General features: G+C 43.1%; 2 protein-coding genes across 2 annotated transcripts; both read right to left on the reverse strand.

The window, feature by feature from the left end:
* Nucleotides 1–412: 412 nt before the first annotated feature.
* On the reverse strand, nucleotides 413–5780 carry LOC139662777 (ubinuclein-2-like; the record flags this gene model as incomplete). Its single annotated transcript, XM_071541489.1, has 7 exons — nucleotides 5481–5780; nucleotides 4330–4455; nucleotides 3780–3881; nucleotides 2649–2762; nucleotides 2164–2267; nucleotides 833–968; nucleotides 413–796 (listed from the first exon to the last, which is right to left on the reverse strand). Coding segments are annotated over exons 1-7 (1266 nt in total), but the record flags the coding sequence as incomplete, so codon positions are not given.
* A 927-nt stretch (nucleotides 5781–6707) lies between these two features.
* On the reverse strand, nucleotides 6708–18416 carry LOC139662772 (intraflagellar transport protein 56). Its single transcript, XM_071541483.1, has 18 exons — nucleotides 18344–18416; nucleotides 17907–18053; nucleotides 17049–17141; nucleotides 16707–16821; nucleotides 16457–16506; nucleotides 15907–16052; nucleotides 12675–12846; nucleotides 11944–12018; nucleotides 11638–11740; nucleotides 10903–10958; nucleotides 10453–10506; nucleotides 10293–10356; nucleotides 10124–10212; nucleotides 9714–9797; nucleotides 9558–9627; nucleotides 7985–8091; nucleotides 7285–7418; nucleotides 6708–7100 (listed from the first exon to the last, which is right to left on the reverse strand). Exons 1-18 carry the CDS (start codon nucleotides 18344–18346, stop codon nucleotides 6986–6988), a joined length of 1677 nt encoding a protein of 558 aa, XP_071397584.1. The 5' UTR covers nucleotides 18347–18416; the 3' UTR covers nucleotides 6708–6985.
* Between the last annotated feature and the right edge of the window lie 151 nt (nucleotides 18417–18567).

Here is an 18567-nt window from a genome sequence, read left to right on the forward strand (position 1 = left end):
CTCTCTCTCCGTGCCATTTCCCTCCTCCTCGTTCTTCTTCTCTTAACCTCTGCAGCTCTACCTTTCGTTTGCCTTTCTCTGCCTCTCTTTCCATTTTTACCAGCGCCTAGAAAAAGAATTCACGCAGTCTGCTGCGGCTGACACTGTTGTTCCAAGACACGAAAACAAGAAAATACAAAACTTCTTCACAGGTAGTGTTGACGACCCTGCTGTTATAGTTACGGAAAACAAGCTTTAAGAAAGGTGAAGACAGCTGAAGTTCAGCTCGGAGCCAAGAAGAGACAATTCTCATTAGACTGTCCTCCTAAGCAATGAAAATAAACATCAATGTGACTTCTTCAACTGCACGGCTTTCCCGTTTAGCTGCGTTAGAGAGGCCTCACAGATAATCGCAACCCGCCCACGGACTCACCGCCCGCAGGTCCTCGATGCGTTTGATTAGCGGAGCGGGCAGCCCGTTGGGCAGCGGGGGCGGAGAGAAAAGGGCGCTGGAGGAGCCCAGCCCGCGCCCCTGGCCGCCTCCTCCCGCCGCTTTAGGCGCCGGAACGCCGACTCCCAGGAGGCCGTTCTCCCTGGCCGTCGCCATGACGTGCTGCGGGGCCGCGTCCAGCAAGCTGAAGTCCAGGTCGCCCAGGAGATCCTGCAGCTCCTTCTCGTTGGCCGAGCCCAGCAGCGACATGACGGTGGGGTCGGAGGTGAGGTCGGCCAGGGAGATGTCGCTGTTGGCGGCGCCCGCCAACTGCGGGTGGGTGGAGTTGGCGGCCAGCAGGTGGTTGGTAGAGGCGGCGGAGTGGGACTTGTTAGGCGCGCCTCCGGCCGGGGCGGGGTGCACCACGTTGGGGTTCCTCTTCCTCATCTCCTCCTTCTCCCGGGTGAAGCGGCGGAGCATGGCCGCCAGGCACAGCGAGTCCTTCATCAGCTTCTTCCTCTTCTTCTTCTCTGGCCGGTGTAGGTTGAGGGCCGTCACTCTGTTCAAGGCAAACACAGCAACGGCTTCTTTTCAGCAAAAGATTTTTTAGGAGTATTGCAGTTTAAGGAGGGGATGACATCACATAACCAATTATAAAATGAACCCCTCATGTTAACTTTTAGAATGAAAGGCAATACAGTGTAACTGTCCTCCACTCCCTCTTGTAAAATCTTAACAAATCCACCAACTGACTTTGGGGATGTACATGAACACTCTTAATGAGGCAAGAAAGACAGTTTCAGTAACTTCATTTCAGAGGGATGGGACAGTGGGTAGACTGGGGTGAGAGTGCAACATGAAGCAGAAATCAAACCCGTGCTGCAAATAAGTGACATTTACACAGGCAGAGGGAGGCGTCGACACACCCAGAGAAAGACGAGTCAGAAATGTGAGAAGAGGCAGGGGTGGAACCGTAGGGATTCTTAGGGATTAACCTGCAGTTTGCTCTGAAAGATCTGACACACACACACACATATAACATCATCCGTTTCATAATGGTACTACGGCAATAGCTGCTTCTATTTTTGGACGTATTTTTTTTTTTTAATAATGGAGGCATGTTAGAGTGATCAGCCTATCTGAGCGTGGATAATGGAGTCTTTGTGGAAGGTGGTCAGCCTGTCACATCGCCCAGGAGCAAGTCACAGTCAGCATCCCTGCTTCATGATAGATGTATGAGAACGTACGCACAAAAGCGGAGGATTATAACGTGGCGCGGGGTGGTGCATTATTAACAGGGCAGTGAGTGGACACGTGCGTCATTAGATATCCACAGTGGCCCACAAATCCTTATATGTCCAAAAGGTCAGCTTTTCAAGAGCAGGGGAGGAAAAAAAACTGTCTATTTCCCCAGTAACATCCGGTGCATTTTTTGACATTTTAAAAAGGCATTTTCTATGGCTTAGCCTCACGGTAATGAATCTTTTTTTTTTTCAAGTGGGAGATGAGTGTCTCCAGAAAAAAAAAACAGAAAAAGGATAAATTGGAGATGCGGGGAAAGTGATGGCGCACTGACGGAAATGTAATTTCTCCCAACAGAGAAGTGAGCCACGCATTCAATTTCTCAAGCAATGTAAACCCGGGAGTCGCATCCAGAAAAAACGAGGAAGAACATCATTTGATCACATAAACTCCTGTAACAAAAAACGCCTACAGCAGGCAAAATATGCACAACATTCTTCAGCCTCTCTCACCCTTGTTTGGGCACTCTGTTCTTCCTGGGTTTCTTCTCTTCCAGGTTGTTCACTTCTTTCTTCTTCCTCTTCTTAATCACCTGCTCCCCGTTGTCGTTCAGCTTCTGCAAACGAGAGCACAAACCGTCTTTGTTATTTCCGACAAGCAGGAAACTTTCCACTGGAGCTGAAGCACATGGAGCTCAGGCCTGGTGGAAGCTCCTATAGGCGGGCTAGTCCTTCACGCCTCATCAGCAGTAGGGGAGATACTGCTGGGTGTGTGTATCATAACAATCAGGGCTCCGACATATTTTTGCTAGCCACATTTCAGCACGTTTGCATGACTAGTCTACGACACAGTCAAATGTTTGGGATATTTCCGACAGCAAGTATAAATTTCCATATCTTTTCCAGGCCTGGAGACTCCTGCAACATTTAAATCCCATGAGTTTCCCGGATTTTTCTTGACCCTATGAACCCCGGATAATAATAATGTAATCCCTCACCTTGCCCCCCTCCTCTCCCTCCGAGTCCGAGGCCGCTCTGAACTGCAGCGTGCCGGTGTTGATGTAAAATCCCCCCAGCTTGGTGGTCAGAGAGGCAGGGACCAGCTCGTCGTACTGAGAAAAACAACAATGGGAAACGACGTGTGTAAGAACATCACAAAAAAAAAAGCAGGAAAACAGGAAATCTCCTTACGTAATCAAAGCCAATGTGTCATCTGCATATTTTTAAACGTATTCTGGAGACTTCCTGCTGTCGACATGTGCAATACATGCCAACGATCAGATTATTAAAATAGAAACAGACATAAAAAAAAAACATTCTTCTTGTGATTAGACTGAAGAACTGATCAAACGTTCTTTTTCAAGCAAAGTGTCAAAGTTTTAGACAACATTGAGCTGTGACAAGTGATTTTTGTTAAGTAGCTCACACACTTTTTTGTTGTTCAGTGAAAACGAGCCGGACTTTGTGTGTGCCAAAATAAATAAATCAATAAATAGAATCGCAATCCCTCAAGGCAACAGATGAAAAATGTTCACATCATAGAGCATATCAAAACAGAAAATATTAGAACCATTAGGGTCAAACAGACGACGTCAATTTGCGAGAGCGGAGAGGGCAGCTATCACAGCGAAACAAAAACCCCAAATACCATAAAATGACAGAATCCATACACAAAAAAAGCCTAATTGCAGCCATTACTGTCAAGCAGACAGTGATATCCTCTGAATACTGAGCAACAAACACTGTCAAACAAAAACAATGACATATCCCACTGTGGACACAAGGAGGACGTATTTATGAGTCATGAGGCTGATTTTAGACTGCGGTCTCCAGGTTGGTAGCGAGAACAGATACGTGTCTATCTTTAGGAGCGTCGTTAAACGTGCTGTATTGAAACATCAAGCCGGGAAATAAATATTTGTTGATAACGTCTGCCTCAACAGAACAAGACAGTTCAGGAATGTGATGAGGCCGGCAAATAAATCAGGATAGTAGGGGGGAAAGAGAACAATGTCAAATGTTATTTTATAAAGGATAGGGTGATGTGAAAATTAAACTGACATCCTGGGAAAAAAAAAACAGACAACTAGAAAAATCACATCCGTGTTGATGGAGTGAGAGATACTCACAGCTTCTGAGTTGTCGATAAAGGGGTCCGTCTCGTCATAGCCGAAGCCTATATCAATCAAGTCCTGCATTCGGTCCTTCCTCTTCTTCTTCCCTGTGTTAGCCTGAAAAATTTAGACAAAAAGGAGGTTAATATACATTTGTATTACAATCCCACCCCATTGACATCAGATTTTGACTTAAATTCACTCCGTAACACCTAACATTTTCCAGTACAACCCTTACCCAAACCATAATTCTAATCCTAACCATAAAATGGCCCCTTATCAAAGTGAGGACTGACAAAATGTCCTCACTTTGGGAAAGTCTCTCCATCTGGCAGTACTTTTTGGGACATTTGGTCCTCTCAAGAACACAAATAAACATAAACATCATCACAAATACACATAAGCATCTTAATGTATCTGCTACATGGGAGAACAACAAAATAAATTACTCACAACATTACTAAACAAGTTACTAAAACAAGCAAGAACAGTAATATTAATGTGATTTTTTGCATCGTGATCAGACTACAACATTTCCAAATGCAGAAATAAAAAAATAACTCACATATTTGTTTTCAAACTTTTTGGCCAGGGCCTCAACCTGCAGTCGCTCCCTCTCATCATCGTTGAAGGGGTCCTTGGGGTCCTTGGGGTTGGGGGCTGAAGGCAGACTTGGAGGATTATTCTTGGCCTGGAATAAATATTGTAAGAAGATGAATATGAATGACCAGATGTCAGAGTGGCCAAGTCGTTAGAGAGAGAGACCATCCTTCAACCGGACGACCCGGGTTTAACCCGTGTTTTGGCAAGTTTCTGCCCTGTGTCCTTGAGCAGGAATCCCTAATAGCTCCAAGGGTGCTGCTGTGCAGCTGACCCTGTACTGTGCAAGTCAAAAAAGAATTTCAATCAATAAAAGTATCAATAAAGTATCACTATATTGCGAGCAAACTGAAAATCACTGCTTCAAGGTAACTTAGTGATGTTACAAAACTACAAAATATGTGAAACATGGTGCTGCCACACATTTCCCCAGAATACAAAATAATAAAAACTTAAACAATTAACCTACATTTTGCGAACTTTATATTCAAAATTGTCCACTCATATTAACAACAACACAATAAACAACTTAAACTGAATTATATATATATAAGTGCACTAATGCAAATCGAGGCGGGCGTTGCTTTGATCTCTCAACAGTGACATTTGCCTTGCTCCCATGCTACATCCTGGTACTTCCATCAGCAATGCTCTCCCATCTATCACCCGCAGCCAGAGGGCCAAACTGCATGTGGCATTTTCAAGTGCTGTAATGGCTGTGTGACTAGGCTGTTGCTGGGCAAGTCGAAGTGAACAGGACACACAGGTAGCAGGCACAAGATAAGCTTTATCGTGTCATGTGCGAAAGAGGAGCTCTCTCTCGCTAAAACAGAAAAAAAAACCTACAACGTTTGAGCGCAGCTGAAGTTGGAAACACCGGACCGACCGGGCAGAGTGGACGGCTGAACGAGTGGCTAAACTGGGGCTGTCTTTTGTGTGAAATCCCATGAATGGTCAGTTTCCACCACGCTAGTCCGTGGAAGGACAAGGTGCACTTCCCCCTCTTTAGTAAGCAATGACAAGTCCTCCCTACACACACGCACGCACACACTTCCCAGCTCAATAAAATGAACTCAAAACCCCCATCTCGCCCGGCCTGGTACTGTGGGCTCCTACCTGGAGGTTTTGGACGAGTTCGTTGTAATTAAACTCGGCGGAGGAGTGGTCGCTAGGCTCGCACAGAGAGAGGTTCAGCCGCACCGTAATCTTCTTCTTGGCTTCAGCGTTGTCCCCGTCGCCGGTTTTGCCGAAACGGCCGTTGGCACCTTCTGCCCCGGTCGCTGTCGCCTCGACCTCCCCGTCTCCGTCAAAGTTGAACTCGGCCTCATCCTCTAGCCGGCGTTTCCTAGACTCCGTGGCGGATCCAGCTGCGAAGGCCGAGAGGGTGACAAATTGTACTTTTCTCGGTTCGGCCATTTGGATGAGCTGCCTGCCTGAACCTCGCTCCGGACAGACAGCGACAGCGAGAGAGCTACTTCGCGAAACTACTCCAAATTGGAGACTTGAAGGAGGTTTCGCGAAGATGCGGCGGCTGCTCGGTGCCTAGACAGATGTAAGGGCCTCCTCCGCACCATACGAATTGAACTCCAGGGGATGCGATGGTCGGGGAAAAGTTGTTTTTTCAGTAGCTACTTGCATCCTCAATTTGCTATGGGACCGAGACATTCACAGGAGCCATCTTGGATTTCGGGAGTAAATAAAATATCAGAGAGAGGTCGCTGCGCAGGCGCGTACGGCCAAAACGGAAGCAGCGTGACAAAGAGGGGTCAGCGCATCCAATCACCGTCTGCCCCATTACTAAACCCGCCTCTATCACAACAGGCGATAATAACAAGACTATCATAAGATGGTAATAATATTATGACCTTTATAAAGAAGTGTCTGAGTGAAGGACAGGCGGTGAATGCAAAGTCTACACAACGCATGTAACCAGACAAAGGTGTGCGGTTTCCTCTCGGTTTCAGAAAAGAAACAGCGCAGCTCTCGTTTGATGCCATTCTTACCCTATCTATTCAGGAAAATGCTGAATTGTGCATTTTTCTACAATGGCACACACACACACACGCAAACATGAAATCCCAAACGGAAGCAAACACGCCAGATGATTGGCTTTCTGGGTTACCCACCCCGACCCAACTGATTTATAGGTGCACCACCACTGATGGCCACCTGTTGATATACAGTTTTAGTATATGAGTCATACTTAGAATTGCAATAAACTGTGTGAAGTAAATTATGTTTCAAGCTGTTGCACTACAAAACCATACAAACTCATCACTGGCAACAAGGCAAAGGTAATAAAAAAAAGAAAATATCATTTAATACCTTTTTCCAGTCACGTTTTCAATACAAATATACTTCCAGAATTTCAATATGATACAAAATTGACACCTTTTCAATACAAAACACCACAGTAGAGCACAGAATAAATAGCTCCATCTTTGCTATGATAAAACAATAGCTCCACCTTCCTTTGTTTCAATTGGCATAGATATTCATACATAATTAGATACATAAAACAAAACAGATGAAAAGACCAAACGCACAATAATAATTGCTGACGAATGCATAATATAGCTAATGTTGATGTGTAGTGAGCTGAAATTCTCAGCCAGAGGTCACTATGAGAGGAGAACTCTGTTGTCTTTGGCCCACTTCCTCAGCGCTCTGATGATGTATTCAACCTGGGGGTTTCCCGAGTTCCGCAGCAGGGGCACCACCTCTTTAAGTGTCTCCCTAGCAAACAAACAAGTAAACAAAAAAACATTAGATCAAGAACATCTTTCATGTGTCCTATATTTAGACATCACACCCTACTCTAATGGAGTCCAGGCGTTAATCATTTTCACAAGGGAGTAAAAGGAGCTATGAAGAAAAAAAACAATAAAACCAAGACCCAATATATGACAGACAAACGTACTTGGACTCCCTGCCTGCCAGTATGAGCTGGAAGACGCCGACACAGGCGCCTCTCTTGCCCTCCCAGTAGTTGGAGCCCGGGTCCAGTTTCTCCAGTGCGTCAAACGCTTTGGCCGCATAGTAGAACTGGCCCATCTGAAACCAGCGGGATGGAATCGTGAGCACTGGGACACAACACACCGGTTTCTCAGGCACGGAATAAACCAATTCCTATGCAAATAAGTTTTATATCTCCGCTGAAAGCAGGACTATGCATCTTAGTGAAACCCACCCGCACCTGTGGCTGCATTATGAAAGACAAGGAGGGCAGTGAGGGTGTGTTGAGTGATGACACCGTTTAACAATGTTAACAGCAAAGTGAAAATGCGCTCATGTAGGATCATACTACAGTGATTCAGAAGAGTAGTAGTAGTTCTGGAATAAACAAACTAGGCTCTACATGATATTTTTTTTAAAATACTGAAAATATTTGACAGGTCTGAGCTCAAGTAGCCACTAAATTGGTACCTCAGGACAGAAGAGCCCCTCCCCTTAGAATAAATAAGAGTATTTTAACCAAGTAACAGACATTCCCTTTTAACAGTGGCAGTAAAGTCCACAAAAAAACGTTTTAGGGCAGAAATGCATTTGCACATGCGTTTCCATTTGAGCGGTCAGCACAGGTGATACTATGTGACTCAGCAGGCAGAGGATGACGTCACCTTGTAGCAGTCGTTGGCAATGAGCTGCAGCAGGCTGAAGGAATCGGAGGAGGTGCCCATCTTCAGATAGAGCTCCCAGGCTAGCCGACCCTTCTGGTTCATTATGTCTGACGGGGACAAGAGGAACGCTCATTAATCCATCATTCACAGTCTGCGTTACGGTGGCTGTTACAGATTCAAATTTGGAAAATGTTAAAGGCCTGTGGGCTTGTTTTATGGATATGGATTAAGTCCAAGAAGAGGAGAAAAATCTTTTTAATGGATATTTCCATTTCTTAGAGCTGTTGAGCGTAGCAGTAGGCGAAGTCGATGTGCGCAAGAGCGGCCCTGGATTCTTTAGAGGCCTGTGGCTAGAAATCTGGGAGCGATGTTTGGTTTGGATTTTTGGTTTTCTTGACCTTGAGAAAGTTGTCCATGCTTTTACGGCATCTGGTGTAGACAACTGCAGTTCTTTTCACCTCCGTCTAAAGAATGTCTCGCCTGTCTGCAGCTGGTCCAAACGCAGCAGCGAGGCTGTCAACCAAAACTAACAGACACGATTATATTACTCCTCTTTTGCCAATTTTGCACTGGTCGCCTGTTAGTTTTAGAACCGATTTCAAGATTTTACTGATTACTTTTACAGCATGGATAGGCCTTCTCAGACCTTTTAACCCCCTATGAGTCCAAGTGAAACAGGAGATCCGTTCCAGAGTCTAAACTACAGAGTCAAAGTACTGGACCTTTGCTGTCCATTTCTCAAAACACATTTTTACAGACAGGTATTTATATACTTACTTTCTACCCATTTGTTGTGTTATGTAGCCTTGTTTTGATTTGTGTGGAAATTTTAGCGCTTTCCTGATTGTTTTTATTTATGATTGCTTAAATGACATATTCAGTAAACATTGTAGGTGACCTGTATGCAGTTTCATCATGAAATCTCTAAAAATTAAATGATTTTTGGCTATATTTTCTTAATATTTTGACTAATCTCTGTAAAATATATTTTAAAAAATTGCAAAAAATTGTGAATATAAAGTGATCTGATTTTCAGAATTGATCTTCAATATTGAATTTATGACAATTAATTGAATTCTGCCCTCATTGTAGAGTAAGCCTTCACTCAGTGGCAGGGCCATGGGCCGGCCAGTGGGTGGCAACAGTTAAGGGCCAAAATGCAGCTATAACAGACTGAGGCATGTGTTCATCAATGAGGCGAGCAAATAAATACTGGATTTAATAATCATTTGATTGTCAGAAGTTGCTGTATTTACAGTATGATCTTTTTCTACTGCATATAATTTTTATTTACACCAATAGATAATATGGTAATAGCTGATTGTATGATGCCTGCTAATACTACTATGCAAAATCTTTCATGCCAATAGACTATTCTGATTATTATTATTGTTAAGATCTACAAGTTCCTCTGACATTATTTAGGCCCGACAGATTGCATTTTTCCAGTATTTTCCTCATGAGTAAATGGCTATGCTATTCCTGGCTGCCTTAAGGCTGCTTGCAGCTATATTTGGTTTTGCAATTAAAGATATTATTAGTAGCAGAATTACTATCACATTGCCTTACTTACAGCAGCGTGCCAGCCAGCTTAGGTAAACATAGTCATTCTTGATCTTTTCACTTTGAATCAGCAGAAAAACCTGAAACAGACATTACAAATTAAGCAGCAATAATTAATAATCATAATTACTTAACATAATTATTCATGTTTCCTCATGCATGGTACCTCTTCTGCCTCTTTGTAGTTGCCAAGCGCCGCTTTAGCCTGAGCATAGTTGAAATTGAACGTATCGTCGTTATAGAAGTAACTCTGCAAAACAGAAAAGCACAAAAATCCTGACCTCTAGCCTACACAAGGATGTTGAGTATCCACATATCCAGAAAAAAAACAGCGCACATAAATTGTCAGTTTTTTGAAAAAAATCACACACACACACACACAAACATACCCCTGCATAAATGTACAGTATCTATCAAGCACCACTTGTGATCTGAAGTGGTGCTTTTCACCCAGTGTGTGGGAGTCTTTTTATTCAATCCCATCTTACGCACTCGTACCATAACAAAGTAATATCGCAGCAGCTCTCCACTGGAATATGTGGTACAATAGTGTGCCTCACACTGAGCAAAGCTAACCTTGACAGAGTTGAGATATATGAGCACATCTTCAAACTGTCTCAAGAGGAAGAAGCAGGAGGCCATGCACTGTCTGCCGGGGATAGTGTCTGAAAGGACAAAAACACTGTTACACACACACACACTTTTCCTTCAAGGGTGAAACTGATCAAATTTCTATTCAATCTACCGCATTCACTGGCAGAGCCTCCGACCAGCTGGAAGAATTGTTGAGCGATTTTCAGGTGATCCCTCTGAAAGGTACGAGCACAGTACACACATTAGCCGTGCATTCACTGCCATGACCATGTTTGTTTCCATGTAACTCCTCATTTACCAGAAATACTCACCGATCCAATATCTTGTCCCAGTGCAGCATTTACCACTCCTTTCAAAATATACTCCTGAGAAAATAAATGATCAGAGTGAAAACCTTAACATGCTCTCTGTCCAGTCTATTTATGGTGAAAAGGAGAGAGGCTTCCCTGATTATGTTGATACACAGGAAGATAAAATACTTTAAAGTAATATTTCACATGTAGGTAGGGCATCAACAAGTGAAATACAGTCACCTGGTCTAAGAATCTCACTTCTAACACGTAATAAAACATGACATAGTCCAGATAATATTTCATCTATGTACCGGTTCTTCCTCATTGCAAATTATCCTGACAGCCCATGTGATGCCAGATCCACAGGGCAGCTAATGATGTTTCTGATGGAGGTGTGTGTGCTAAAAAAGTGACACGATACCACATGGAAACATCGCTTTAAACACCAGGGTCATGTAGAATCATCACCTGAGGTGTGGTTGGCACCAGGTCTTTGATGAGGTTGTACGCCTCCTGGACGTCATCTGGAAATGTAAAATGAGAATGAGTGCAAGTATTAGTTTCTTGTAAAACCCAACACTTGTAACAACATTGCAACATGAAAGCAAGGGCACTGAATCCAAAATGTGACTGAATAAGGACTGGGCAAAGGAAAAAGGAATAATCCCATGTTGTCTGCTTTTCTTAAAAATCACCCTGGAGATATTTGAGAATATTAAATAAAGGAGAGGAGCATTTGACTCAGCTAGTCTTGCCAGTATTATCTCCACCTCTGAGGGTGTTAAAGGGTTTAGCAAGCTAAATCAAGTGCCTCTCAATATTTGCAAGCCATTTTTGCCCAATAGGTCTGCATGTGAAATGGCACTACCTTGTTATATACATACAGTATATAAGCTGTGGTGGTCTCATCTGGTTGTATATATTATACTGCAGCAGTTGCATCATTTCCAGCTCACTTTAAACTGATCACACAGTATGTTTAACAAGAATACTGTCACCTCAGATCCATTAATTCATATTTGTATAGGTAATGGCATTTGTAAGCAAAGGTCTCAATATGAGATTCACTTTTATGCAAGCAATCATTTGTAGCAGTCATGATTAATCAAATAGTGGATATCTCATTTCAGAATAAAAGTCTTGATGAATTTAGATACAAATCTCTATGTTTTTGTCAGGGAAGCTTCAAATCTGTGGCCACACCTTGTCTGAGATAGTAGATGACCAGGTTGAGTCTGGCCTCTGGGATCACATCGATCAGAGGAGGCAGCACCTGCAGCGCCCCTTCCCCACCACGGAACACCACCTGCCGTACAGTGGACACACACACACACACACACACACACACACACACACACACACACACACAACAGAGAAGACATTCAGAGATAGGCAGGGAGGAAAGAGGAAAAGTAGCATATGAGTCACTAGTATACTGTATGAATGCATGCAAACGCACACGCACACACACACACACAGAGTTACTGTTAGAGCTTGTGAAGAGCTTACCAGGTTGTGTCGGATAAGCTCCTTAGCAAACTCAAAGGAGCAGGAGGAGATGTCGATTAGGTTCTTCAACTCCGCCTGAGAGAGGGGGCGCACATTAAGTCAAACCCACCGCCGGCTTAACTCCTCCCAAAGACATTACAAGGGCAAGCGGATACTGACCATCAATTGTGCATGAAAGGGTAAAAAAACAACAACAACAACAACAAAACGCAGTACAGCTCCAGTAAAGGACAAATTCTGTACATAGATCCAACAAAAACAATAAAAAAAAACTGTTCCCACTAATGGTTAAAGTGAACGTGTGCCACTGCTTCCATTTGCATTGTATTTAAAGTCACAATGATTGTTCAAAAATCTGTGATGATATTATTGGAATTTTCATGTATGCCTACTGATGTATGATGAAGCAACCAGTTCTCCAGGAGGAAAATGGAATGGGGTTTTGACATGACAATATGAATGCAATACAATAAAAATGTTCATTTTTTGACATGTATTGTTAAATAGCTGTATGACCTGGAAAAACTGGTTAACAAGGTGAGAAAGTCATTGTGCATTTCATTGCGACTTTGATGTAAGCTGTGATGAAAACTTGTTTTTGTTTTTTGTCCTTGAAACCCTTTTAGTGACTAATTCCTACACAGGTGTCACTTGCAAGAGACTTCAGGCCGACTGAGAGTCTCTCTGTCACAGTAAAGGATAAATAAAATATCAGCTGGGACGCTGCGTACCTCGGCCGCCTTGCCATTGTAGAGCCTGAAGTGGTTGCAGGCCTTGAGGTTGAGGGCGATGGTGGAGTCGGGGATGCTCTGCAGGTAGACCGCCAGCACCTCCTGGGACACGTCGTAGTAGTCCAGCTTGTAGTAACACAGAGCCACGTACACTTTCAGGGCCAGGAATTCTCTGAAAAGACCAGATTCATTTCACTCATTTCATCACTTTCCCGGGAAAAGGCCTAGCTGACACTGGGTGTTTAGCAAATATAGCAAATGTCAAAGCCCAGTAGTTACTGGTCCGGCCCCCTCGCCACACTTGATTTCACTTCATTTAAGTGTTGCACCAGCGCCAGGAAAGAGCTCCAGCAGTAAGTTCAGCACAAAATAAAAGAGAAAGAACATCCAGTAGTGCCTTGGTGTTTGTATTTAATCCAGAGCAGAGCACAAAGGTGATTGATAAGCACGGTCTTTACAGTGGATGAAATTTACTGTTGCATATTAAGTGCGCTGAAATTGTTTCGCAGGATTCCCGACAGTGATTAATGCAACAGACTGCACTCGTATTCCATCACCGCAGCCCTGGGCAACGCGAGGCCGACTTTGTGAATATGAAATCTTTTCACAGCCTCGACGTGACACAATATTGTATCAATGAGAAGAATGAACACTGTGTCTTAATGACGCGTTTACACTATCTGCAGTTTTCCTCCGCGGCCTTGGCAGCAGCAGCACTGTTCCTTTCACTGTTAGAATGTTTTTGTATTGCTCATATTTATGCATCATAACAGTTTGTTCTTCTTGAGAGAACAACACAAATGTTATCCATTTCTTTCCCATACCCACTTTTACAACCCACTACGTATTGAAATTGTCGGCAGCATATGTTTACATAATCCCACAATTATTTATAGTGTACTGTTTTTGTTTGATTCTTTTATTATTTTCTACCATTTTTTTTATTGCTTCTTTTTATATTCTAGATGTGTGCTTATATGATATTTCATTTCCCCGCTGAATCATATTACTTTTGTTGCTGCAATGACCTAATTTCCTCACGGGGATCAATAGTTTCATTTTATCTCATATTAAATCTGCTGCTCTAGGTCTGTCCATGCTGCATGTGATTGGCTGTTTGTTACAAACCCCGCCTTTTTCATGTGGCTGGATAGGTAAATCCTGGGTTGACAGAACCAGATGATAACCAGCTAGGTGAGACCGGTTATCCAGCATTGCCAATGTTTGGTTTTGTGAATGCAAAGATAGCCTGACTATGCTGAACTCGCTTTGTTGAACACTGGTGCAGAACAGTGAGTCTAGAGAAGCCCTTGCTCTTTGATTCTGAGGGACTGACACCAAAACCTGCTGTTTACCGTTGATGTTTTAGATCGCTGAAACATTTTCTGCTATTACACTCCATTGTAGCTGCACTGGAAATATCTGGATGTGACTTTATGTTGCCTATGTTTTGCCAACAATCCACGGGAAAAAGACAAATACAACAATATGGACCCAGGAATCCAACATACATCACAAATCGTTTTTTCACAGTGGTAAATTGTTGAATTTTTCCTTTAATTTAGACCAACAGCCCAGTTGATTTGTTCTAAAGCGTTAAATGGCTTAGCTCCAAAATACATTTCTGACCTGCTCTTAGGATATGAGCCACCCAGACCTTTGAGGTCATCTGGGACCGGTCTGTTAGTTGTTCCCAGTTTGAAAACTAAATCTGGTGATGCTGCTTTTAGTAATTATGCTCCCAATTACTGGAATAAACTTCCAGAAGCAATGAGATGTGCTCCCACTGTCAGCTCTTTTAAAAATTGGCTCAAAACATTCCTTTTCTCTGTGGTCTTCTGCTAAATCTTCTGTATGTAGATGTAACAGGTGTTATCGTTATTTACTTCTTTTATTTCTTTTATTTATGTTTTACCTATTTTATACAAAATTATTCATCAATTGGCGTCACGAACAGGATCCCAACAGGAGTCTATAGGAACTCTGGTGAGTAGTTTCTCCACTCTGATGGGATCCTCAAACCTGTATTGAGAATTGAAGGATTTCTTGAGGTTTATAATTGTTTAGATGATCTGTGTATCGTTCTAAAGGAACATTTACAAGGCCTAAAGGGGCTGTGGGGCCTGCCTATAGGGTGGGGTAAGACCACTGGAAAGACTCTAGGCTCCTTCGAAGAATCCTTCAAGATCTCATCTAAATTGATTTCCCTGTAAGAGGAAAAACTGAGGGAGTCTTTTAGGTGGTGATTATCTTTGAATATCCTCAGGGGTAAGGCACACTTAATTTGATACTGAGGTGTCACCAGTGTGAGAGTGACTGCTCAGTATCTTCCTTTCTTTCTTTTTAATGTCATTTTAAATAGTTGTGGAGTGTGTATGTATTTTTTCTGTTTTATGTGAAGCACAATGTATTTGCCTTGTGTACGAAATGTGCAATATAAATAAAGTTTGCCTTGCCTTGCCTTTTTCTGGAGCATGAAGCATTTGTACTGTAAAGGTTTATAGCTGGTAGTGAGAGCACACAAACCGGATGGATCCTCAACTGCATTAGACACATTTGTATCTAGTATTATGCTTTGTATGTAGCATTATATAGCTATTACGTGTGAATGTGATGAAAGTCTATAACCCAATGAACTTGTGCCTCCTGCTTTTTGAGAGGCTTAGGTGTGGTAGCATCATCAGTGGGATGGGTTTTACACAACAATGGACGGTTGAGGACTCACTGACACAAAACAACATGTGGGAACGACACTAAGGCTGTTGGAACGTGGGCTGGCATTGCGGGATGAACTCAAAAGTCTTTGCTGAGGAAAATATGCAAATTCGTGCATGACAATATTCAGGTTTTGCTATTTTTGCATTTTTCTGTGGGCAGTCAGACAAAAAAAAAACACTGAAGTGAGACAACTAAAGCCTAATTTACACTTCAACAGAAAGAGTGTTCAGAGCTGCAGAGGGTTGCAGCGAGGGTTCGCAGATCTGCTGAGCACCTCATGAAAAATCAAACTACACACCTGGGACCACAGATGCTACACAAGCGTGGATCGATCTTTGAGAGAAATGTGGTGAAATCAACCTATTTCATATCCATTGTGCCACTAAAGATGTTTAAGTTTCTAGAGGAAGCTAAAAACTGCAATGGCACTTGAATGTCAGTCTTGGGAGTTACACTCTTCTCTCATCTGTTTCTTTCTTTTAGGTATTTCCCTCTATTTTACATAACGACAGACCTGTTCTGCAGCAGGATGCGTTTGTAGATGTCGATGGCCTCCTGGTAGTGGGAGCGCATGTAGTGGATGGACGCCAGGCTCAGCTGGTCCTCCGTCACGTCCTCCAGGTTCTGGTGGAAACCCATCAGCTTCTTCTCATCGTTGAACTGAGACACAGACAATGAATTAATACGTCAATTAGAGATGTGAGCAGGGTGACACAAAAAAGCTGAGAAGAATGGTGGAAAAGCAGGAAAACATGAATCTCCAGAAGAAATAAACAGGAATTTTGTGTAAAAAACAACAACAAAATACTGAGAAACAGTTGAAACGCCCCATCTCTGATGAATGAATGATGTATTTCACAACTGGGGATTTTTTTCTTATACAATCATCAGCTTTATCCCTGTGATTGAGACACACAGAGGAAGGAAGTAGGAACCCACGTACTTTACGTCTGTGAATGAGTTGAACTGATGTAGGGAGCGAACTGTATGATAAGTGATGGCGTCATGGTAGAGAGGAAAAGTAATGGTATATATGGTATATATTACACTGGAGGTTTTCCTACCTTGTGAGCCAAGTGGAAGAGGAGACGATTCTGGAGGGGAGACACTGGAGCTACAGAGAACAAGAGACGCCAAGTGGGAGTTAAACAGCAAAACATGAGAAGAAGAGGCAGGATTTGTTAGCATCATAACGTGGCTCCCAACAACCTGACTGAACAGTACTGTAAGTTGCTCTGAAAAATGTATTACATCATAACCGAAGGGTGATTTGAGTAACAACATTTGGAGTTTTTCCACAGGTATGATGCCTACCTTTAGATGCAGCCTCCTCAGCCTCTCTGTAGAGCCCCAGGAAAAACAAGGTACAGGCCAGGTAGACCCACACATCTGCAGGACATTCAGCCTGCGTGGTCAGAGACCTGTACTCCTGTCATAACATGATAAGGAAACATTGTGGGTGTGATCAGAACCACGCAAAAGGCAGGAAAAAATATGGAAAATCAAGCTAATTGGGGACATTGGTTATGTAAATAATACATGTAGAATAGTATATATGTTATTTACACAGCAAAACCTTTGTGCATGTGTGCCATTTCTTCTACACCCAGTTACACCCACTCATGCAGACACACACACATGGACAAGAATAACTACCTCCATAGCTCTCTTGTAATCTCCCAAGTGAAAGGCGCAGTAGCCAATCCAGAGGTCTGCATGCTCCTCTCGCTCTCCAATATCTCTCTGGAACTGGTGGGGACACAGCAACACATCAGCAGCAGCAACACTTCAGCAGTACAGTGTAGGGGGTGGGGGGGAATGTTTGGTTCTGAAACATATCGGTTCGCAACTGGGCCCATTCTAGGATCATTTCCAGTAGGTGCTGCAGTTTAAAGGAATAGTTCACCCCCAAATTAAAATTCGGTCAGTATCTACTCACCCCCATGTCAGTCAAAACTACACTTAAGTTTGTAGGACTATCAAACCACCCCATTTTGCTCTTGTTTGGTATTTATATCATGGTCTATCATCACTTGTGTTGTAATTGCAATTGTAAATGCAATGACGTTAAAGGAAACACTGGAATAGCAACAAAACTGTGATCTGATCATGATTCATCCAGCTAACCCAGGCTTGACCCTTGTTTTGGGAATGACTGTTTGAGGCATTTCTGTGGCTCAGCATTCTACAGTGTATACTGTAAGACGTGGCTAAGGAAGTCAAAAAGTCCAATTATGAGTCAAAGGAACAGGCTCTCTATCCCTACCAGCTCTATTGGTGCTGGACTGTAGCTGACCCTGACCTCTGACCCCCCTGTGGAGGGGGAAGAGCGAAAGGAGAACTTCTCTTCGGGGCATCAGTGACATATCACCACATTGTTATTATTACTAGAGTTTGTGGGTTTTCCCTGAAGCAATCTGCTGGATGTGGATCTGCTATTAGTCCTGGAATGTACTGCAATGCAACAGAAAGGGCCAGAGAGAGAGGTGTGTGTGTGTGTGTGTGTGTGTGTACCTCTAACAATGTCAAGGCTCCCAGATAGTCTCTCAGTTGCAGGTATTCCTCCAGGCGGGGAATCTTCTTTGTCTTGTTTTTCTTCTTCTTCTCACTGACACTTGCTGGTGCCTCTCCTCCCACGGCTGGCTTCACACGAGACAGGATCTGTCAAGGTATAAAACCGAAATTAGATTTGACTTTGTGAGGGCGGGGGGCAAAAGAAACACTGTAAAAGAACTGTATGAGACTGCCGATAGCCAGCACCTGGCTTTTAAGAAAACCTTATGCCACTTGGCTGCTTGGTATTGAAACACAGTGACAATGACTGAATGAGATAATGTGGAATGGAACTTAGTTTGCAGGCTAGTCAGCTGGCTGCAACAAAACTGATGTGATGAGTTTATATACCATTAGCTGGTCTAACTTTCCTGTCTAAAGCTCTTTGCTACACTCACCATGTCAGAGCCGAAGTCTTTCTCGAATGCAGGTAAGACTGGGCGGCTTGTTTACCTCTATCTAAGGTAACGTTGGGTGCACCTAGTACGAAAACACGTTCAAAAATCCTGCTAACTGGCTAACGTTAGGTGTTAACTAACGGAGTCACTTCCAGCTTTCATTGAAACTGGCCAGATACCATACCCAATTAAATTAACATTTCATGACACGAGGACTACCACTG

Source organism: Centroberyx affinis, unplaced genomic scaffold (assembly GCF_046629955.1).
Source record: "Centroberyx affinis isolate AG114_WGS23_722 - 3 ecotype Tasmania unplaced genomic scaffold, CSIRO-AGI_Caff_v1 ptg003890l_1, whole genome shotgun sequence".
NCBI classification, from domain to species: domain Eukaryota; kingdom Metazoa; phylum Chordata; class Actinopteri; order Beryciformes; family Berycidae; genus Centroberyx; species Centroberyx affinis.